The 23,647-nt window shown below is 44.7% G+C and overlaps 3 protein-coding genes across 3 annotated transcripts in view; 2 read left to right on the forward strand and 1 right to left on the reverse strand.

The window, feature by feature from the left end:
- Positions 1-5,920: 5,920 nt before the first annotated feature.
- On the forward strand, positions 5,921-9,743 carry PDE6G (phosphodiesterase 6G). The gene is made up of 3 exons (XM_035104108.3): positions 5,921-6,248; positions 8,869-8,909; positions 9,469-9,743. The coding sequence occupies exons 1-3, from the start codon at positions 5,959-5,961 to the stop codon at positions 9,543-9,545; spliced, it is 408 nt and encodes a 135-aa protein (XP_034959999.3). The 5' UTR covers positions 5,921-5,958; the 3' UTR covers positions 9,546-9,743.
- Positions 9,744-11,527: 1,784 nt separating this feature from the next.
- Positions 11,528-15,803, reverse strand: TSPAN10 (tetraspanin 10). The gene is made up of 3 exons (XM_035098928.3): positions 15,556-15,803; positions 13,856-14,457; positions 11,528-12,286 (listed from the first exon to the last, which is right to left on the reverse strand). Exons 1-3 carry the CDS (start codon positions 15,655-15,657, stop codon positions 11,917-11,919), a joined length of 1,074 nt encoding a protein of 357 aa, XP_034954819.3. The 5' UTR covers positions 15,658-15,803; the 3' UTR covers positions 11,528-11,916.
- A 2,109-nt stretch (positions 15,804-17,912) lies between these two features.
- Positions 17,913-23,647, forward strand: part of NPLOC4 (NPL4 homolog, ubiquitin recognition factor) — a 49,309-nt gene continuing 43,574 nt past the window's right edge. Inside the window, exon 1 of the mRNA XM_035104110.3 lies at positions 17,913-18,123. Within this exon, the coding sequence (XP_034960001.2) occupies positions 18,109-18,123 (15 nt within the window). The 5' untranslated portion in view covers positions 17,913-18,108. The remainder of the gene's footprint in view (positions 18,124-23,647) is intronic.

The following is a 23,647-nucleotide window of genomic DNA, read 5'->3' on the forward strand; positions in this document are numbered from 1 at the left end:
TATAACAAGAGTGCCACTCAGTAGGATGATAATGTTATTTATTATGACTGTTCAAAGTGCTTAGCCTACATTATTTCAGTAATCCTTATCGCTGCCCTGTTACATAGATTGAGGATGAGCCATAAAAGTGAATGGTTTCCATTGTCCTCTACTTTTCCCCACAAAGGGCCTACAATCAGCAATGCTGCTAAGCATGCAGCAAAACAATATTGGTCAGGGATGAGGGCTCGGCAGATTTTGTCTCCGTTTTCCAGCAGTGCTGCCAATTGTAGCGCTTACTTTCCCCCCTCAATGATTTTGTTGTTTAGTCGTTTAGTCGTGTCCGACTCTTCGTGACCCCATGGACCATAGCACGCCAGGCACTCCTGTCTTGCACTGCCTCCCGCAGTTTGGTCAAACTCATGTTCGTAGCTTCGAGAACACTGTCCAACCATCTTGTCCTCTGTCGTCCCCTTCTCCTAGAGCTTTTCTAGGCTTTTGTGGAAGAGAACTAGCACCCACAATAGTGCATGCCCCTTCTAGGCCAAAAGGGGCAACCAACTGGAAACCCAATGTATCAGAGGCATATATTTCTGTGTAATACAGTATTATTATTGGGGAGCTGCCTAGCCATGTGATACATGCATATACAGCACTGCCTATGATTGCGAACTGACCACAAAAAACTGGCAAAACTGGCTTTGTACCTTTAAGATCACTGTTAACTGGCACAAATCTGCCAGTGAACCTTTTTTGCAGAATGGATTAACATTGTGCCTGCTGTTAAAGGAGCCAATTAAAAAGATGGCATTCCTAAAAGAGAGAAATTTCCATTTGGCTGTGTTAATTCCACTTAATTCAGACCAGCCTTGCCTCATTGGTAAAAAGCCACAAACCCCATTTCAAAACAGAGAAGGATCTTGTGCAAAGCTTTGCATTTCCTCTTGCCCCTTCTAGAAAAGCAAACCACCGCCCTTGTCCTTGGTTTGCCTACCAGGATAATATCACTTACGATCCTTTCCTAACCCCCTTGCGCTAAAGGATTTCTCAAGACAGCCTAACCACAGGTCACTTTAATGGAACTGCTGAACCTTCCACGAATTACAGCTAGCTAGACTTTAGTAAATAGGATTAAGCTACATTCTGTTAAGTGAACACAGCTGGATCACTTTGTGTATCAACATTTTTTTAAAAATGCTTAATTTGGTGCAAGTGGCGTGGAACTCATTGTACTGAAATTCATTGGTGGGAATTCTTGCCTGTGAGAAAGAAGAACATCAGAAGCCTTGAATTCATCATGCCACCTTATGTTTACATAGACAGCCCTTTGTTCATGATTATTGCACGGAGTATAGCTTCTTACTTTAGGTGGCGCTGTGGTTAAACCACTGAGCCTAGGGCTTGCTGATCAGAAGGTTGGCGGTTCGAATCCCTGTGACGGGGTGAGCTCCCGTTGCTTGGTCCTAGCTCCTGCCAACCTAGCAGTTCGAAAGCATGTCAAAATGCAAGTAGATAAATAGGAACCGCTACAGCGGGAAGGTAAACGGCGTTTCCATGTGCTGCTCTGGTTTGCCAGAAGCGGCTTTGTCATGCTGGCCACATGACCTGGAAGCTATACGCCGGCTCCCTCGGCCAAGAATGCGAGATGAGCGCGCAACCCCAGAGTCAGTCACGACTGGACCTAATGGTCAGGGGTCCCTTTACCTTTATAGCTTCTTACTTTAAGATCACCGACTCTTTTTTAAACCAGTTCCTGTGGCAGTGCCTCCCAACAGCAACCTGATGGGCATATATTTTAAGGTGCAAAAACAGGTCAGAACAGGTTTGGTTTGGTTTTCTAGCCAGATGGCAAGCTTCCTTTCAGGACATTTTGCTTTGTAACGATCTCTTCTTTCCTAATGGGGGTGTGGTGTGGAGGAACATTTTGCAAGCAATATAGACCATTAGGGTGAAAATGGCCTTGGCTCCCTGCAACCTGCGGTTTCCTACTGCTCTGCTGAACAGCTGGTCATGAAAGGGAACCTCTGTGCATCCTCTTGCACCCTTCTCTGCCCTGAGTGCAATTCATTGAGAAGTCTTGCCTGCAGCCATCGTCTCCCACAGTCACTCAGCACTTGGTTATTGCAGATCTTGTTTTTACATATATTCCACAACTTCTGGCTAAACATAGATAACACCTGTATTAGACTACCGGTAATTTGAGTTGTTCTGCTGGATGCCTCCACCCTCCTCTCACTAAGCCTTGCCATTCCTGCCCAAACCATATAAAACAGAAGTGGGTGTTTGCAGGCCCAAATAGGATATTTTGATTTCATATGGCAACAGTGTCTGCTGGCATAGGAGTATATATGAGGCTTCAAACGACACAGAACATTGCACGTGCATTTGTCTACTGGCTCTAGAAGCAACGGGGACAGACGCTGAGCCTATCACAATTGATTTGGAATTTTTTCCATACATTTCCTCCACTCCCCCTGTACATCCAGCCCACAATGTACCTGTCATTGAGATTGATACCGGATTAGAAAGAAGAGATATAATCCTATTAGGAGGAGCAGAATAAATCTAGCAAACCCCTTTGAAACCTCTCCAGAGTGTTTGCAAGCTAGAGATACACTCACTAGCAACTCTAAAGTCTTGCTGCAGTGGTTCAAGCAAACATAACACTGGCATCTGGTGAGTAGCAGCCCCCTTATGTTTTTATTTGGCTCCTAGTTACTGACCTGTAAAGCTTCTGCTTTAATGTGGGTCCCGTTGTGGTTTTATTCCTGGGAGGGTAGACCCAGCAATAGGAGGGGTGGCCCATGGGTGCAACAGACTGTGTGTTGAATTTCATTCTAATGCTTGGGATGTGACTCAGCTTGGGATGTGACTCAGCATGGGATGTGACTGGGTAAAGGTAAAGGGACCCCTGACCATTAGGTCCAGTCGTGACCAACTCTGGGGTTGCGGCACTCATCTCGTTATTGGCCGAGGGTACAGCTTCCAAGTCATGTGGCCAGCATGACAAAGCCGCTTCTGGCGAACCAGAGCAGCACACAGAAATGCCGTTTACCTTCCCGCTGGAGCGGTACCTATTTATCTACTTGCACTTTGACGTGCTTTTGAACTGCTAGGTTGGCAGGAGCTGGGACTGAGCAACGGGAGCTCACCCTGTCAAGGGGATTCGAATCGCCGACCTTCTGATCGGCAAGCCCTAGGCTCAGTGGTTTAACCCACAGCGCCACCCGCGTCCCTGGGTAGCTATTAGCATGCATAATATTAATCATTTTATTCTTTGTACCCTGCCTGTCTAACTGGGTTGCCCCAGCCTCTCTCGGTGGCTTCCAACAAATATAAAAGCATCATAAAACTGACTTATGCTGCAGTGCTATGCATACTGACATGGGAGGAAGTGAGACTTCCAAGGAATGGCAAGGCAGCAAAAAATAAAATTAAAAAATGAATAGCTTTTTGTAGCTTGATGAGACAACTTGGTATTGACAAATAGCGAAGTTAATGGATACGGGAGCATAAAAGTAGATGTGAGAGTTGTGGCTAATTTTGTATTATTAAACAGTTAACAGGGTGAATGTACGCATTTATTTGATTGGCTGCATATCAGAATCATATCTATTTTAACGGTTTGGCTTTTTAGTTACAAGGCGTGGGAATCCTCAGAACAGCAATTCAGCTGCCAAGTCTTCCCTCATTTGCTAGAATAGCTTTGGAATAAATATCATGATCTGTGTGATCTGGAAAAATTAACATTACCGAAACGGGGAGTAGCAGGGCTACGCAGGATATGCAGGAGTTTTCAGAGAGGGTTGGTAATAACTGATGAACAAAAATAAAATCCCCTCTCCCTCCCCCTGAAATAATAATCATGCAAACAAGTGCAGATATTAGCAAGCTTGTTTACTGGAGAGGGAGAGAAAAGGTTTAATCAGATTAGCATTTGTTTAGGGATTTAACTATGAACAAAATAAACGCAACACTGTACCAGATCAATGGCCCATTTATCCTAGTGTCCTAACGACAACAGCCATTGACAGCTGCAGCTTTTCGTTAGCTAGGCTGTGCAATCTGCTGAGGGCACACAAAGCACCAAACCAAATTTGGAGTTTAGTTGCCCATTGGGCAACTAAATGCACTGGGCACATTCTATCTGCACTGCTATGTGTCAAGTCCATTGCCATGCCAGTTGCATTTTGCACGCATCATTCACAGAATAAATTTCACATGGCACTCTCCTGTGCAACCCATTTCTAGTGTCTTCTTCTTGCCCTCATTCCTAGGGAAGAAAGTGAAATAGAAAACATCAGGTGAGTTGAACAGGGAGCACGGCTTGTACAAGGCCACACCCAGACAAGGCCAAGATAAATCAGGTATTTCCTGGGTCCTAGCCAGCTACTTTTTGTGTGGCTCTGAACATTATAATCTGAAGTTTCAGGTGGAATAATTAGTGTTTCAACATCAAAGCTTGGCCCACACATGGGTTCCAGTCCAAGTATAGAGATAGTCAAGTCACATGAACTAAAGCTGGAGAGAATGCGTACCTCAGGCAGATGTAATGGCATAAGTACAGCACTGCGATAGTAGGCTAATGGGAGAGTTATCCCACGAACTAAATGTTATTACGCTCTGTTCTACTTAAAGAGTGAAATGGTGATGAACCTGGTACTGTTATGTATGGAAATAAAATGTGGGCTAGACAATGCTACCATTCAGTGGATTTGGAACTGGCTGACTGACCGAACCCAAAGGGTGCTCATCAATGGCTCCTCCTTATCCTGGAGAGTAGTGACTAGTGGGGTGCCACAGGGTTCTGTCTTGGGCCCAGTCTTATTCAACATCTTTATCAATGACTTGGATGATGGGCTTGAGGGCATCCTGAGCAAGTTTGCAGATGACACCAAATTGGGAGGGGTGGCTAATACCCCAGAGGACAGGATCACACTTCAAAATGACCTTAACAGATTAGACAACTGGACCAAAGCAAACAAGATGAATTTTAACAGGGAGAAATGTAAAGTACTACACTTGGGCAAAAAAAAAATGAAAGGCACAAATACAGGATGGGAGACACCTGGCTTGAGAGCAGTACATGTGAAAAGGATCTAGGAGTCTTGGTAGAATACAAACTTGACATGAGTCAACAGTGTGATGCAGCAGCTAAAAAGGCCAATGCAATTCTGGGCTGCACAAATAGGAGTATAGCATCTAGATCAAGGGAAATATTCGTATCACTGTATTGTGCTCTGGTCAGACCTCACCTGGAGTACTGTGTCCAGTTCTGGGCACCACAATTCAAGAAGGATACTGACAAGCTGGAACGTGTCCAGAAGAGGGCAACCAAAATGGTCAAAGGCCTGGAAACAATGCCTTATGAGGAACGGCTTAGGGAGCTGGGTATGTTTAGCCTGGAGAAGAGAAGGTTAAGGGGTGATATGATAGCCATGTTCAAATATATAAAAGGATGTCATATAGAGGAGGGAGAAAGGTTGTTTTCTGCTGCTCCAGAGAAGCGGACACGGCGCAATGGATTCAAACTACAAGAAAGAAGATTCCACCTAAACATTAGGAAGAACTTCCTGACAGTAAGAGCTGTTCGGCAGTGGAATTTGCTGCCAAGGAGCGTGGTGGAGTCTCCTTCTTTGGAGGTCTTTAAAGCAGAGGCTTGACGGCCATCTGTCAGGAATGCTTTGATGGTGTTTCCTGCTTGGCAGGGGGTTGGACTGGATGGCCCTTGTGGTCTCTTCCAACTCTATGATTCTATGAAATATCTGTGAGGAGGTGTGTTTTAGAAGGCAAAAGCTTTACCCTGGCATATTTAGGTGGGGTTGAGGATGCCCCCTGCCTGAAACCCTGCAGAGCCACTACCAGTTAGCATTGACGTTACTGGACTAGATGAGTTAATGGTCTGACTCTGTATATTCTGAAGTTAAAGATGTTACACCTCATTTGTTTCTCTGCTTTGGAACAAGAACTCAAGATGTGATGGAAGTTCAATTAGCTGTCCACAGAAACACTAGACACCACTGGAGTGTAATTCTTTTCCCTTCTTCCTTTCTTCACAACAGATTAAACCGCAGGAATCGGAAGCCATTTTGTGTGCCACGGCGTTTTCTCTTCACGGCAGCCATGAGCCTCGAACCTCCCAAGCCGGAAATCAAATCGGCCACCAGAGTGACTGGAGGTCCTGCCACCCCCAGAAAAGGCCCCCCCAAATTCAAGCAGAGGCAAACCAGGCAGTTCAAAAGCAAGCCACCAAAGAAGGGTGTCCAAGGGTGAGAGATGGAGACGTTCCTTGGGTGAAGAGGACTGATTTCACTTTCCTCCAAAAACAGCCATAGGCCTCCTTACCCACCGCTGTCAACAGCTAGCATCCCTACCAGTCCAGGAGCAGTTTTAAAATCATTGTTTGGTGTATAGAAGCAGGGGCTACCTGAGGGGAAATGTCCCGCTGCGTACCCTCCAACATTTCTCCAGTGAAAATAGCGACGTCCCATTCCATAATGATAATTTTATTATTTATATCCCACACATCTTACTGGGTTGCCCCAGCCACTCCGGGCAGCTTCCAACATATATTAAAACATAATAAAACATTTTATTTATGTTTTTTTTAAAAAAATTCCCCATACAGGATTGCCTTCCAATGGCTCAGGAGTTGTAATAACTCCATACCCTCCAACGTTTCTCCAATGAAAATAGGGACGTCCTAAGGAAAAGCGGGACATTCCAGGATCAAATTAGAAAGTGGGACGGCTTCTCTAAATCAGGGACATCCCTGGAAAATAGGGGCACCTGGAGGGTCTGCTGCTGCTACCCCTGTGATGAGGGGCACAAACTCCAGAGCCAGCGTGGTGTAGTGGATAAGAGCGGTAGACTCGTAATCTGGGGAACCGGGTTCGCGTCTCCGCTCCTCCACATGCAGCTGCTGGGTGACCTTGGGCTAGTCACACTTCTCTGAAGTCTCTCAGCCTCACTCACCTCACAGAGTGTTTGTTGCGGGAGAGGAAGGGAAAGGAGAATGTTAGCTGCTTTGAGACTCCTTCGGGTAGTGATAAAGCGGGATATCAAATCCTAACTCCTCTTCTTCTTCTTCTTCAGAAGGGCTTTTCCTCGTGACAGGAGGGGGGGCATTCTGCAGAGCTTTGACACTGGTCCTTCTCTGCCCCTGGAGGCTGGGGAGACCAGCAGCAAAGCTGGGTGACAGAACACGGCTGCCACCCCTTGGGTAGGTGCCACCTGAGGTAACTGCCTCACCCTGTTTCATGGGTGGGCCACCTTTAGAGAACACATTCAGTCTATAGGTCACACATTTAGTTCCAGTCTTCACAGCAGGTTTCAATAACATTCCTGTTTCTCCTCTCCTGCTCCCAGATGACTAGGAATGGGAATTTCTATGTTTGCCACAACGCTAACAATTTTGGGGGATTCGGACAAACCATGGTTTAGGGTCCCCCAAAATAAAGGAGAAATTTTCTGTGAGTGGAATTCAATGCAATGCTAAATGGGATATGCAAACAAAGGACAAGGTCTGCTCACACATAAATACTGTATTTTTCCATGTATAAGACTGTATCCCCCCCCCAAATTTTTAAAAGTTTAATATTGGGGGTCATCTTATACATGGAATGTTGCAATTAAATAAACATGCAACACCTTTAATCCTGCCCTGGGATAACAATTGCCATCCATACACACTTTGGATCTAACGGTATTAGGATTTAAACTAGTGAAGCTATCCAGTTTGCACCCACAAGGAATAGAATGGTTTCTTATGAGTCAGCATGCCAGTCTGCTATGTGGAACAGCAAGCCAGAATGCTGACTCATTAATCAATCTGCTGGTAACGGAGGGAACGGGTGTGATCCTGCTGCTTGTAGCATTCTTCTCTCTGCCAGCAGTTTTTCTGGCTGGGAACGATTCCTTTACAAGCAGCAGGTTGGAACCTTTCCCATCAGTGAATCTAGTCATTTGCCTATCCAGGAACAAATCTCCTTCACAGTGCCTCTTCCACTATCATGGGGAAGTGCATTCTTTCTCAATTAAGAAACTCACTTTCTCACCGCCAAACTGGGAGATGGGGCACCAAGTTGGTGATGTGGTGCAAATTGTTATTCTGGGGAAATGGTTGGTCTAGAATAGATATTTGACAATGATGTAACGATTAACATGTATAGAAAATACTAAGCTAGACAAATCACTGGCCTCACTTCCTATGTTCCTTTGGATCTGCAATTTACTTTAATATTCACCCATCTTGTCTTGTTGGTACTGCAGCAGATAGAAATCAATGGTGGCATGCTGCATTGCTTTTGTTTAGGTTTCAAAAGGGCAAGGTTTGCCAGTCCGAGACATGGTTGTAATGTTTACCATGGAGCTGGTTTTCTTCTTCTTTTCCTTCTTGATTTGTGCAAATGCAGGTTCTGAGCAAAAAGATATTTAGAATATGATTAATATGTCAGGCACCATGGCAATAGCATTTATGTGCCCTTTAGACTGTGTTTCGATTGTGTCCTGCAAGGAACCTGCGGCAACTTTGCCCAAAGCTGGGGAGGGTTCTGCCATGTATGGAATTATTGAATCAATGGCTGTCCTGAGACTTAAGCTCTTGCATGGAAAAAAAAACCAGCATTCCGCCTTAAACTGCTTCACGTGGAGCCCTATAAAGAAATTATATCAGGGATAGACAACATGTTGCCCTCCAGATTTTATTGGACCACAACTCTCACCATCCCCGGTTGTTGGTCAGGTTAGCTGGGGCTGATGGGAGTTGTAGTCCAACATCTGGAGCGCATCACATTGGCCACCCATGGATTATATAATGTGGAGGAATGATCCAGGTTGGGTGAAAAAGCCAATTGCATGGTAGACTGCTCTTTCTCTCTTCCTTTGCAGATTTGGCGATGACATCCCTGGTATGGAGGGCTTGGGAACAGGTACCAATGATTCCTATTTTTAGCGCACCACACAACATTAATCTGCACATTTGTTAGTATAAAAACTGCCTCGTTTCTCTTTATTGACATTTCCCACCTACCAAGGAATCTGCGTTTTTTGCCTACGGATGGAGACAGACCTGGGAACCAGCTTGTGTTTGTATGTCTAGAGACTCATTCCCGGAAGGCCTTGGGGCAACCCACTACCTCCACAGCACCTGCAGAGCTTTCTTTGCATGTCTGCTAGTGCTACCTCCTGCCATACATTGGTTGAAGACTGTTTTTATCGCTCGTCTTGGCATCCTGGCCAAGGCCATGCCACCATACCACGCAGTGTTTGGTAGTCAGGGTCCCTTCTCTCTAAACATCACTGCACAGAAGCTGAAGTGCTCACTTAGCATGAGCTGAATTTATGATTATGAACCCCCACAATTGCTTCCTCGACCAGTTGTCACCATAGGCCTTTGGGGCAGCAGATTTCAGCCTAGAAGCGCAATGACCTTTGGCAATGAGCATGTACTGTACGTAGGTTGCCCTGATGCTTCTCTCTTTCTTTCAGATATTACTGTGATCTGCCCCTGGGAAGCCTTCAGCCACTTGGAGCTACACGAGCTGGCCCAATATGGCATCATATAAACACACAGAGGCCAGAAAAGTGGGGCTGCATGGATATTTGCCTTCCCTCCAGTTGAGGAGGCGGATTCTGTGACCTTCCTTTCATCTGTGCTCCTAGCCTCTTCAAATGAACCAACTTTGCAGAAATCAGCCCTTGGCCTCCAGCAATTGATAAAACCAAAATAAAACCCAAGTGGGCAAGTATTACGCTTGACTTTATGCTATTGTCTCTGTCTGCAATGAACCTCTCCCCATCGCAGCTATAGTTTGCAAAAATAGACATCTTTATATGTATACTAGTTTCTCCATTTTACTACGACATCATACCCTCCCAACATTTATCCAATGAAAATAGGGATGTCCCATTCCATAATGATAATTTTACTACTCCACACTGGGTTGCCCCAGCCACTCTGGGCAGCTTCCAACATATATAAAAACATAATAAAACATTAAACATTAAAAAAATAATTCCCTATACAGGATTGCCTTCAGGTGGCTCGGGAGTTGGATAACTCCATACCCTCCAATGTTCCTCCGATGAAAATAGGGACGTCCTAAGGAAAAGCAGGACATTCCAGGATCAAATCAGAAACCCTGATTCTGTAAATCAGGGACTATCCCTGGAAAATAGGGACACTTGGAGGGTCTGTGACATTCTCTTCCTTCTTACCTATTTCCTGGAAGTGGGGCAGTGGTGGTGGTGGGGAGGTTTAAAGCAGTGGATGCAATGTGGCTAGCAACCACTGGACCTGGTGGGGCAGTCAAGGAGTTCACCAGAAGGAGGGCAGATTTGTTCCGGTTTTCTCTCCCTCCTCCCTTGTGAAGATGTTGTGGACACTTAATCAAAGACCGAGCAAAAAAAAATACTGGAGTGATCAGCCTCCTGTGAGCAGATGAACTCATGCAATGAAAGCTATTGCAGCACTACTTGTTGGGCTCAAACAAGGAAGCACGAGGGCAGGGAGAGAGACTTTAATTGCAACAGGGAACCTTTAAGATGCAGTGTGATGTGAGTGGAATACTGCAGTGGAAAGGAGTAAGGTTGAAAAATATGGATTCTGCACATATAGAATAGGATATAGTTTCTCCAGAGAGGTTGTAGGGTAGCCATAAAAGGTTTGCTGGTTTGTAATCTCTGTTTTCACTGCCTGCTGAAAGGCATACAGAGAGGGGATAAGTAAGATTCCTCCAGGAGCATGTTCCCTAAATCTTGCCACCGCACAGGAACACACCTTGGGAATTTTGGTTTTGGGAAGGGTGGGGGAAGTTGGTTGTTGGGCCAAAAATTTGATTCCAGGCACATTTCAGAAACCGGCTTTGAGAAAGGGCTACAGGAAACTAATGGATGGATTTCCACAAGAACTTTCCACAACACATGGAGACCAGATCCTGAAAGGGAGCTGTTCTGCTGCAACACTCTTCTTCTTTTTCTATGCATATTTGGAGGGTGTGTCGGAGGAAGAGAGGCAGTACTGATGGAACGGGATGCAGCTGGAGGAGAATGGGGGACAGTGAGAATAAGGAGGAAGGTCATGACGTAAGCAAGAGAACTCCAAGCACAAAGGATCTCCCTGTTCCTCATACAAGGTGCAAACCCTGCTCTGAGGAATTAAATAGTATACTGGACCTGGTGGGGCATAACAGCGCTTCTACAGTATTCTGAATTCTTAACAAAATAAAAAAAAATCCTTCAGTAGCACCTTAAAGACCAACTAAGTTTTTATTTTGGTATGAGCTTTCGTGTGCATGCACACTTCGTCAGATACACTGACGCAGCCAGAACAGAAGCAGCCAGATGGGATGATGGGGTGATGGGAATGGGTGATGGGCTGATAGGAGTGGTAAACCTGTTGATGACTGTTAACGACTGTTAATGACTGCAATTGGTCTGGGGGGGGGAAGCAAGGGCTGAGATGCTAAGGAAAGCTTGATCATGTATAATGAGATAAGAATCCTATGTATTTGTTCATTCCAGGTGGCTCCATGGTTTTAAGCTTGCTAATGAGTTGCAATTCAGCAACTTCTCTTTCCAGTCTGTTTCTGAAATTATTCTGTAATAAAACAGCTGCTTTGAGATATTGTATAGAATGTCCTGGAAGATTGAAGTGTTCTCCTACTGGTTTCTCTGTCTTGTGGTTCCTGATGTCAGATTTATGTCCATTTAAGGGCCCTTCAGCTCTCTATATTGGACAAACAGGCCAAACCCTACGCCAAAGGATAAATGGACATAAATCTGATATCAGGAACCACAAGACGGAGAAACCAGTAGGAGAAACACTTCAAAACTTAGTTGGTCTTTAAGGTGCTACTGAAGGAATTTTTTTATTTTGTTTCGACTCAGACCAACACGGCTACCTACCTGTAACTGGATTCTTAAGTTTGCAGCAGATCATGAGAAAAATCCCTTTTGTCTCTGATGATAGGAGAGCAAATATGTTTCCTCCCTCTCACTGGAATACCGAGCCCTAGCAAGGGCAATGCCTGCCAGGAGCTTAGTGGTCAGTAATAAGCTTCCTACTTCAATCACAATCAGAAGCACACAATACAAGCCTATCGCTCCTGCATGATTATTGAGCCATCTGCTCAGCTGGGGAACGCAGCCTCCGAGATACACAATGCTTTGAGCCACAAACTCCTCCAGGGCCAGGGTGCCAAAGCCGCACTGGGAATTCGGGATGGTGCCGTTTTCCAGCGGATCCAGGCAGCAGGAAGATGGGACGCCGCAGGCTTGCACGCCTGGAGAACTACAGTTAAAATATCTGGAATGTAAGAACAGGAAGAATCATTTCACCTGCTGCTAAGGCACAGAGGCTCTCCGCCTCTTCCAGCACACCCACTCCGTTTTCTGCACGTGAATGCAGAAGATATCCAGGCAAAGGAGGACATTCCTGCTGGTAAGGATAGTCTGCACATGGATTCGCTAACTTGACCAGGACCAATGCATGCAGAGGCGTACTTTGGAAAGGGAAACTACACACCCGGCAACTGAAATTGTGTGCACAGTGTGACTTTATGCATGCATTGCTGAATGAATGGACGGTGGCGGCAGGTTTGACACTGCCTGTTAGGGTTTGAGCTCACAGGGAGAGGTGGCAGGTGTGGATTCAAGCTGTGCACCACTTACCAGCTCACTCCAAAGGATGGGAGCACAGAGACAGACCAGATGCAGCCGCTAAGGAAGCCTCTTAACAAGAACGAGCCACAGCAGCTCATACAGTACTTCCTGCCAGTGTTAAAAGCCAATTGCGCCAATTGTCAGTGGGTGTGCACATGCAGGTCCTGAGTAAAATGATAAGTCTGTACAAATCTTTGAACAAAAGATGAGACTAAACTGACACAGCCTTAAAAATTATCCAGCACTTCTTGCATTTACAGACAATAACATGGCACAATATGCTTTTACAAAGGGCAAAAAAACCACAAAAAACTTACAGCATGTTATTGCACTTATCCTAATACCTTAACCTGATACCTCAATGTTTATAAGGTTTTTTTCTGTTGTCTTTTTACATGGGAGTATCTTAACAACTGTTATTTCTTTCCACATCTTATTTTACCTTGCGCACTTATAATTTTATACTAGGTACAATTCCTTTTTTAATGAAGAGTGTGTGTGTGTGTGTGTGTGTGTGTGTAAACATTAAGGAGATGAATATTAGCAGCACATAAACAATTGAGAAGATTGTCTGTGGCTGTGAGGTTTCCTTGCATATTCTGGAGCCAATCCAGAGAAAATTAGTCATGCTTAAGTTATTCACAAGCAACATGTCCCACTGATTTTAGCGTGGCTAAACTGCTTATGGACTAGGGCAGGCATTCCCAAACTGCGGCTCTCCAGATGTTTTGGCCTACAACTCCCATGATCCCTAGCTAACAGGACCAGTGGTCAGGGATGATGGGAATTGTAGTCCAAAACATCTGGAGGGCCGAAGTTTGGGGGTGCCTGGACTAGGGCCTCTCTCAGCATGTTTCTGGTAAGAAATGAACTCAGTTAGGTCTCTTAAAATGAAAGCAAGCAAGAGGATCAACCCAGGTTAGTAGCCCAGGTTAGTAGCTCAGGTGAAACCCCCCCAAAAATGTGAAGACCATGATGGTGAAACAAGATGGGCGTCGGTCACATCACACACTGTCCCCCTGGGCTTCCCAGGCTTCTTGCAGGCATCATGTGAGGAGAACAACAACATAGTTTTCTTTCAATCTCATAAAGCGTGGATGAAAAGAAAACAGATGGCATTATTAGCAATTTTGATTGATGGGTGATGACGACGTGGTTCCTAGGTGTTAACAGAACAGGGCAAGGGGAATTCTCCAAGTAGGCTTATACTCACAAATTTGTTTTCCAGTCTAGGTAGGATTCCACCCCACAGCACTGCAGGCCCACCTGAATTTCATCCATGATGAATTTGAGATCTGGGTCATCCTGGTATCGTAGCACGGCCACCGTAAGGGACTCTTGCAAGGAGGTCTTGATTTGGTGTCTCAGAGAAAAGAGAACGATGCCACCCAGAGTTTCCAGGACCACAAACACCATGATTCCTCCCGTAAAAAGCTTCAAGAGGCAGGTGTTTTCAAAGAGGGCTCCTAGACAGCCCAAGAGAGAGATCGTGCTGGCTACAAGACCCGCTAATACAAAAAAGAGCATGGGGTCGCTGCCCAAAGAAGTGATCCGCTCACTTGCCAGTGACTCTTTGTCGGAGAGACCCCAGATCCCGATGGCCAAAATGAGCAATCCTGTAATGGAGAAGGCCAGATTCCAAACAAAGGTCAAGTATTTAACACAGTGGCTAAGAGAATCCAGGGGGTGATGGGAAGAGGGGCAGAGGTGCCATTTTCTTGTCTGTTTCCTAAGATGCCATGATTCTCTTTCTCTGCTGGGGTTCAGCAGGGAGCCCTGTGCATTAGAGGGGCAAAATATGTCCACTTTGTCCGCCTAAGCAAAGAAGAGAACCAAAGAAAACATAGACCAAGTGTCAGAGATGAGGAACAAAACCAAAAAGGGAGGTACAGTAATTCCTCCCGGAATATCCTGTTGTTTAACTGGAGGCCTTTGGCATAACAGTAGGGTAGAAAGCAGAGGACAGGGCAGAAAGGAGATTTTTGATCGACTTATATGGCAGGGAGGTATAATCCATTACGGCTGGATTATCATCTAGTCAGTGAAGACTTGTTCCCCTGTGGCTCCACTTTATAAATCAGCTGGAGGCAGAAGCATAGATTAAGGGAAGATCCACGACATACATTTAAAGTACATTCAACGAACATTTAATATACATGACTCCCTTCAGAGAATCCTGGGAACTGTAGTTTACCCCTTACAGAGCTGCAATGTAATAATCTACAGTTCCCAAGATTCTTTGGGGGGGGGGAAGGAACCATTTGTTTTAAAATTATGATGGGGATCTGCCCTATGCGTAGTGATGACAGAAGTTTCTGATGTATCACTGCTGAGATATAGTGGGCAGAGGGCAACATTATGGAGAAGTCTGATGGGAAGGACAAGGCATATGTGATCCATTCAAGAGGGAGAAGAGACCGCTTAAAATGATTGAGGGAAGTGGCAGGCAAAGTGATGGATGGTGTGATTGAACTTGGAATAGAACAAAAGGAACGTATGTAAGTCCAAGGAACGTCATTTTAAGGCATTCTTCTTAGTGGACAGGCTAATACACAGTCTTAAGTATATTTCATTGGAAGAAAGTCTGGCAGAACTCAGGGGACTTACTTCGAAGTAAACTTATTTAGGATTATTCTTATATTTTCATATCGTTGACCGTGCAACATGATGGGCTAGGGAAAAATTCAGTCTCTGCAGAATTAGGTCATCAGTTTCTTTCTTTCTCTCTTTCTCTTTCTCTCTCTCTCTCTCTCTCTCTCTCTCTCTCTCTCTCTCTCTCTCTGCACATGCTATTAGAAAATCTCACTGGATTTCCCCTCCACACAAATGGGAAAATGATGCCATATACAGAGGACTAAAGCTCTCCAAAGACAAGGGTAAACTCAGAAACAATATGCAAATCAAAATAATTACCTTTGGTAGCAATGCACTGGTTTCATCATCTTCCATCTTGCTGTCCTGCAAAGATAGTCCTGGCAAAAAAGGATTTAAAAATGCAGCAAGTTTCTCTTTCATATTTCTAAGGCCGTAAAAGCAATTAATTGGATATCATTCTGCCCTTCTCCTGGCTTACCAAGCGAGAAAGCTGCAAATGTTATGCACTGCACAGGGAGAGGGAGTTTCAGGGCAGACCCTGCTACAGTCATACTTGTATCATGTGAGAAATCACATTTCTTGGCTCAAAGAGGCCACCTTTGTCTTGCTTATGAATTAACCACTAAGTAGTTCTATGTTCTGTGCTATAATTAATACCACACAACTGAATGCATTTCATACACACACACACACACACACACACACACACACACACACACACACACAATATTCAGACTTACAATGATAAGGGTTCTGCTGCACTGTAGCCTTCCACGACAGATAAAATTGCAAGATCAAAATGAGATTCACCTTACCCTGAAAATTAGCTATGTCCCTATTTGGCCCAAACTCTTAACTGTACCGCCAAACAGGAGACACACTGAACATCGAAAAGAGCATCAAAGCATCACAGTTTTACTGTACATTCTGCAAAACCTCTGATTTGTAACATATGAATTCAAGTTCCAATTCAGTCATGGATTTGCTGAGTGGCCATAAAGAAATTCCAAGCTTTGGCTTCCCATCTGCAAAACAGAAATGTGACAGATCAGGGGAGCCAACTTGAATAAAATATGGGGGGGGGCAAGCTAATAAGCCCCACCGTACATAATCCATCACATGACATGGTGCACACTCGCCATTTGAATACCAATGCCCATGAACTGGTGGGGTGTGTGTCAAATATTTTATTGAAGGGGCAAAGCCCCCTCAGCCCCTAGGAGTTGACTCCTATGCTAAGGATCCAATGCACCAGTGTGTAAAGTAGGCATTGTGTAAAATATTCCTAACGGGAGGAAATATCCTGTACTTTTAAAACATAGCTGAATGTTTAAAATGATCTCTGCAAGAGTATGTTGCATCAATAGTGAAATTCACTCTCGACTCCGAGTATAGGAAGGCAGATAATCTCCCAAAATCCTCTACCTACCCTACAGAGCTATTATCCAGGATATTATTGTTGCTGCTGCTGCTGACATCCATCTGTCTTGAGAGACAATGGAGTGAACCTCCAGGGGTGAAGTCAAAATACAGCACCAATGTACCCTTCCTTGGGTGCAAATCTGTGCTGTGTGTATGGAGGTCCTGGACTGCCCAAACAGTAAGGCCCTTCCTCTCAGCACAGATTGTGAGGCAATGGCTATAAGACATTATTTTTATTCTTTTTTTATAAAAAAAGTATTTCTCCCTTATTCAGATTGGACTATTTTCAAGTTTGCCCGCCCCCCTTTCTTTTTTGCATGGGTCAACATAGACAACAATAGATCCCTTTGGAAAAGATAGACATAACATTTTACAAGGACAGGAAGAAACACAAGGGACAGAATAATGTCCACACACAGGAAGAGCAAGGATATAGTTTGAGTGCCTCACTTGTGGTTCCAAATGCCATTTAACGTGTCAACACGAATAGAAGTTATTAATATTGCAGCTGTTGTAGAAGGGATTATTATTATGACCGGGATTCAATTGAAATTAGTAAGATTTTGGAATGCAGAAATAAAGAAAACCCCCAAACCATCCATTCTTCTAACACGCAGGGGGCGGGGACATCTAAATTCGGTATTTGAATGATTGGTATTAGTAATTGTATTATAAATTGGTATTGCTATAATGAGGCTATTGTTGGATTGTAATTGAAAACTAATAAAAATTAGTGTTTGTGTGTGTATGATCGCTTTGGTTCATGTAATGCCGGTCTGTCAGTAGAACCAATGTTATTATATTATATCATATTATATTATATTAACACACGCACACACGTGTGTGCGTGTTATATGACACGTTATATTTATGTGTAACAAAAATCCTAGAACAAGCACTGGGATTGCTAACCCTAGTAAAAACGGTTTCCCTGTCTGCCATAAGACATGCTCAGGCAGGAGAAGGGAAAGCATGAATGAATTGCGACTGGAGAGAGCAGCTTCCAGAGGAGGACATTTTGGAGAAACTCAGCGCATTACAAGACTTGGGGGAACCACAACTGCATTGCAAGTTATGACGAAAGAAAAGTTGCTACCTTTCTAAGAAACTTATCTAAATAAATAAATAAATAAATAAATAAATAAATAAATCCATCCTTCTGTCGAGGCGTGTCACGTGCTTGGCGTAGAATCCCCGTGGAGCCTATGAACAGAGACAGAGTCCTGAGTGGGCGGAGCCTAAGCCCAAAAGAAGAAGAAGGGGCGGGGAGTGCAGCGCCCGCATTCGACGCCGGACCGTTTCTCTCCCGGAACCTTATTGCCTCCGCTTGCGTTACCGGGCCGGGAACGGTGACGCGGCACTATTGGCGGTGCACAAGCTGGCTGGCAGGCAGGAGGCGGCGCTACCGGTGCCGGGACAGGACGCAGGGTCGGGAGCGGTTGCGAGGACATGGCGGAGACTATTGTAAGTTGGGCTTGGAGGGGGGGGAGAAGAGAAGAGAGCACATGGGGTCATCTGTCGTCGTCCTCCCCACCCCCACAGCCAGCCCTGGGTTGCCCTGGGTTCCCCCGGCGTGAGGCCTGTGAGGGAACAGGAGGCGCCGCCGCTCCCTCCCCCCCTCACTTTGTCGTGGTGAGGGAGTCGGCGAGTCTTCGGAGCGCCCCCCCCCCGACTGCCTCGCCCTGCCCCTGGATCCCCTCCCCACCCCAGTGGGTGGGTGGCATTGGCCAACTGGGTCTGATTCCCTTCCAGCCTCTCCATGCAGGTCCTGTGAAGGAGGCGGAAGAATGATTTCTCCGAGGGGGCTGGAGGCCGGAGATTCCTCGGCCCACCTTCTTTCAGAGGGAGAGAGAGAGAGTGTGTCGGCCTGGGGATACTGGCACTGGCGGTCGCTTGCGTCCGACCTCCCCACCCCCACCCCCCAAAAAACTTGAGAGTATGAAGCTTTCACCAAAGGGAGGAAGAGTGCAGCATCCGCGGAAAAGACGGGGCACTGCAGGGCTAAGCCGCTTTAATCACAATTTCTTCTCTCTTCCTCCCCCCCCCAAAAAGAGAGTACAGTGGGGGCTGCAGCTCCCGAGGTTGGGGGGAGGGGCTGCGAACTACCGGTAAGAAATCCCAGCAGAGCACCAAACTACAATTCCCAGAATCCTCCAGGTGAAACCATGACACTTCAGCTAGCATAAAACTAAAAAAATACAGTGTACATGTGCCTAGTTAGTCTCCTTTAACTTCTGTCAAAAACCCATTGAAGCAGGGAGCATGTGTGGCCAATGTGCAACCCGCATCCAGGTTCAGTTACAGTACTTTTTGCAATTTTTTCAAGATCGATGTGCTGTTGGGCTATTTGGCGGCCTGCCCAAAATTCATTATGTCTTGTGTTTGTGCATGTGTGCAAGTGTGGGCATAGAGGTGAGTGGGGCAAGTGGCATTGGATCCTTAATATGTTTCAGAATTAAGTAGGAGGCTAGCTCACAGGCTGTAATTGTAATTTTGTGCCTCATGAGATCAGTAACTCAATGTACGGTCATAAATAGCTCAGTTATTTTCCACTTGAAGCTTTAGATGCATTTATATCCATCTGACAATACCCAGTTAGGTTGGGTACAAGGCAAAAAAACCCAAACCCTGGATTTAACTTGTAGAAAATTCATAAGTGTTTTTGGCTTAGCTCCAGTTGTAGAATGTCAGAGGATTATGTTCCTTACTGAATAAGGGAAACTTAGTTCAGGCTAGAATGTGGGAATACTCCAGCGGTTGCCTTACATTAAGTTGTTTTTATGAAGAAGCCTTCACATTGCTTTCCTATGTCCATGTGGACAAGGTGAGAAATTAATCCCTTCAAATATAAGTTGTGTTAAGGCACTTTTTAATGGGATGAAGGAAGAAAATTTAGGGTATTATTTGAGGCATTTGGGAAAGAACAGATTTATTATAATAACATATGCAACATACCGTAGGAAGCTGTCTTGCACCAGGACAGTCAATACTAGCCAAGTATAATCTACTCTTAATTGCCAGCAGCTTTGCTGCATCTTAGACAAAATCTCTCATGTTACTTGCTGCTTGACCCTTTTTTTAACTGGAGATACTACAGACTGAATGCAGGACATTCTGTGTGCAAAGCGTGTGCTCTACTTGTGTGCTCCATCCCCTTCCTATAGAAGATGTTTGAAGACACTCTGAATGTGCCATAAGAGCACACACTTCTGAAGGTTGAACTACATACAGTGGTACCTCGGTTTGCGACCCCAATCCGTTCCGCGGAGGCGGTCACTCCCCGAAGTCACGTTTCTGCACGTGCACTAAGCGCCAATAGAGCACTTCTGCGCATGCACACACTGCGCAAATCGCTTCTGCGCATCTGTTGCTGCGGAACCCGGATGTAAACACTTCCGGGTCTGTGGCGGTCACTCGCCGAAGCGGTTGTAAACAGAGGTAGGTGTAAACCGAGGTTTGACTGTATAGTGTGGGTGTATCCCTCCCTATAGTGCATATAGATTAATAGCACATAGGCATGAACACATAATCATGAGAAACCATGGGCAGCTTGAAATGCTGTCTTTTGAATTATTAGGTAACTAGTACTCAGTTTTCTCAACAGCCTGGTCCTGTGAATATTTAGGTGTACGTAACTGCATAGGATTAGACAGCACAAGTTATAGTAATTGTGTGTGTGTATTAACTAGACGTAGCTTATGCCAATGTTAACAAATTGTTGCCAGTATCTGTGATAGTCTTGACCATATGTATCAATATTCATTAATTGTCCATCCAAGTAAACGAGGCAGGGCCTTATTTGGGCACTTTTGGCATGCAGTCAGAGCCTTTAGTCTCCAGAGCGAGACTGTGGTGTTGTTTTAATGGCATTCTAGTTAAACCTGTTTTTGGTAGGGTTAGATCATCCACTTTGATTGTAGCTAAACAGAATGTAAGTGCCACTGTTTAACCTGCTTAAAAGGTAGGTTGTTTATGTAGTATTCTTTGTGGCAATTAAATGCCCCACTTGGTTGCTGACACCTGGTTTTCAGTGTAAACCAAGTTTTATCAGTAGAGCTCTGAGTCAGCATAGTTTTCAGTAGGAAGTGCAAATCCCATGAAAAACTTGACAGACGATAGTTTGGGGGAAATGCTCTTTTTGGGGCTTCTCTCAAAATTATCTGTCCTTGCCTGTCTAGGAAACAGGGTAGTTTCCCAGCTTGTGAAGGATTCTAATGCATGTCACTATTACAAGATTCTGACTTACAGGTGGGATTTAATATTGGCAGGTTTCTTGGTTGATATTCTCTGTGCTTTGCGCCATCTGCTGAGGCAGCTTATCTGCCTATCATCTGGACACTGCAACCTTTCAGTTTCAAAAACCTTGAAGGTTTCTTTTCTTAAAGCCACATAGCCAGCATTTTAAAAGTGTCTTCTAACAGTCTTTTTTGTTTGTTACCGCAATAGAGGAATACAGTACTACAGTTTCAGAGTAATTATGGACAAGTGCTATATACTGTATTATTCAGATCTATTTTTCTCTCTATGTGTGATTGGCATGTTAACACCCACAAGTTGTGTGTGTCCCCCCCCCCCCCCAGTCATGAGTGCTAGTTGCTATTCTATGTGCCAATGGGTGGAGTTTTGGGGAATGTATCCTTCCTTTTGGAAAGGGGCTTTCCACTCAAATCATTATTTGCCTGCCCTCTGCTACTTGTTTCTAATTTGGGCGTGCACTCAGGTATTTCTGTACTGCATGTGCACACTTCGGGAGACGGAAGTGCACCGAAACAAACATTAGTAGCTCTTAGTTGTCATATGTCCCAATGAATTAAATATGGGCTTTCACTTTTTTGGAAGGTAGGATGCAGGATTATACATTCCCATTTGGTTTTAATTTTAAAATATAGGGAGGCCTTGAACATAAGTGGCATTTAGCTATGTCAAACTGCTAATTGATTTGAGGAACAAGGTGGGGTGTGTCAATAAAAAACAAAACAAAACAGAATCCCATATCCATAAGGCGCACAACTGCACATTAAAGGTAAAGGGAGCCCTGACCGTAAGGTCCAGTCGCAGACGACTCTGGGGTTGTGCCACTCATCTCGCTTTACTGGCCAAGGGAGCCGGTGTACAGCTTCCGGGTCATGTGGCCAGGATGACTAAGCAGCTTCTGGCGAACTAGAGCAGCGCATGGAAACGCCATTTACCTTCTCGCCGGAGCGGTACCTATTTATCTACTTGCACTTTGATGTGCTTTAGAACTGCTAGGTGGGCAGGAGCAGGGTCCGAGCAATGGGAGCTCACCCCATCATGTGGATTCAAACCACCGACCTTCTGATCCGCAAGCTCTAGGCTCTGTGGTTTAGACCACAGCGCCACCCACGTCCCTCCTCTCTATTACTCCCCTCCAGAAAAAGTACTGCAGCATGGAATATTGGACATTCTGATAAAGAGGTCTTACCTAATTCTGTGTATTTTTTTTAAAAAAAATAAGTTATTGATTTTAGATGTACAAAAAAGAAAATACAAGCTAACATCCATTAACAATGTTTACATATGGTAGGTGCATCAGTGGGATGGAGCAGGCTGACTCAATAGTTACTATTTTTTTTTTTAAAAAAAGATCCCAGTGTATTACCATGATCTCAAAAGTAATCCCCACATTTACTGTGTGAAAATACTGAGTGAATTGATCCTGCCAACTGTGTGTGCCTTCAGCATGTTGCAGTCTGAGGGAACAGAGGTATTTCATTTAGGCTGGTGGAAGCATAACAGTTACCAGTAAGTTGTGTTCCAATGAGCAAATGGAAAATATGGGTTTGGTGACCATGGACTGAAATGTTGCTAGACACATGACAAACCACCTGTCCAAAAATGCACCAGTGAGCTTTCACACCAGCAATGACTGCAGTTTTTATAACTGGCTATTTTTACTTACTGAATTTTCCATGGTAAGGGAAAATCTGGATTCAACAAAGAAAATGTATAGGCTGGCTTTTTGATGGTAGCAGTGACATGGGGAAGCTGTGAAAAGGTGTGTGTATGTGCACCAATTCCCCCAGTAAATTCCCATCTGGAAACACCCACAAGTTTTAAGGAGATTTTTCAAATGGCAAAGAAAAGACCTATTACATGATGTTGAAATTCAAAGGGGTTGGGCCTGGAATTAATAGGTGACTTGGTCTTAGTATTAGTCATTCTGCTTTCACTCCAGAGTGGAATACTACAGAGAGCCACTGCATGTTTACTGTCAAGTAAGTTCTATTGAATTCAGTGGGACTTGCTCCCAGGGGCAACATGCTGCTTTGTCATGTTGGATTTTGTTAGGTAATAAAAGCAAACATCAGAAAAAGTGAATGTTAAAACAGTGTTGTTACAAAACCACATTATGTTTATTTACTTAAAACTTATAGAAAGTATCAAGGTGGTGCAAAACAGTATATGCCGGTACAATAAAACATAAAACACTATGCCAACAGTATAAAAAGTAAAGTTTGTTTCCTTTCCTCTTTCCCTTTCTGCAGTCTTTTAAAAGACAAATCCCTTCCATGGTTCCCAGTAGATGGGAAAATAAGTACCGTATTAGCCCGAATATAAGCTGCACCCAAATATAAGCTGCACCTTTAAAATTGTAGGTGAAAAAAGAAGAAATACCCAAATATAAGCTGCTCCCTTCCCGCGCTGTGTTGCTGGTGGCCTTTCCCCTTCCTTCCTCGTTCTCTCCCTTCCCGGCCTTGGAGGAGAGGACACACGGGTCGGGCGCCGCTTTGCCACACTCCTGGAGCTGTTTGCCCTGCGCTCCTGGCTGCATACTGTAAGGTCGTGAATATAAGCCACACTTTAACTTTTCACGGTTGGAATGTGGGGGAAAAGTGAGGCTTAAATTCAGGGCAATATGGTATGTTGGAACCAGAGCCAATGCACTCGCACTGTCCCTGTTCTGTGTGTGTTGGGAACAGGAGGAATTTGGATCCAGCGCCTCCCTCAACATGCTCTCCTCCTACAT

The sequence above is a fragment of the Zootoca vivipara genome, chromosome 2 (genome assembly GCF_965207765.1).
Source record: "Zootoca vivipara chromosome 2, rZooViv2.hap1.1, whole genome shotgun sequence".
Classification (NCBI taxonomy): domain Eukaryota; kingdom Metazoa; phylum Chordata; class Lepidosauria; order Squamata; family Lacertidae; genus Zootoca; species Zootoca vivipara.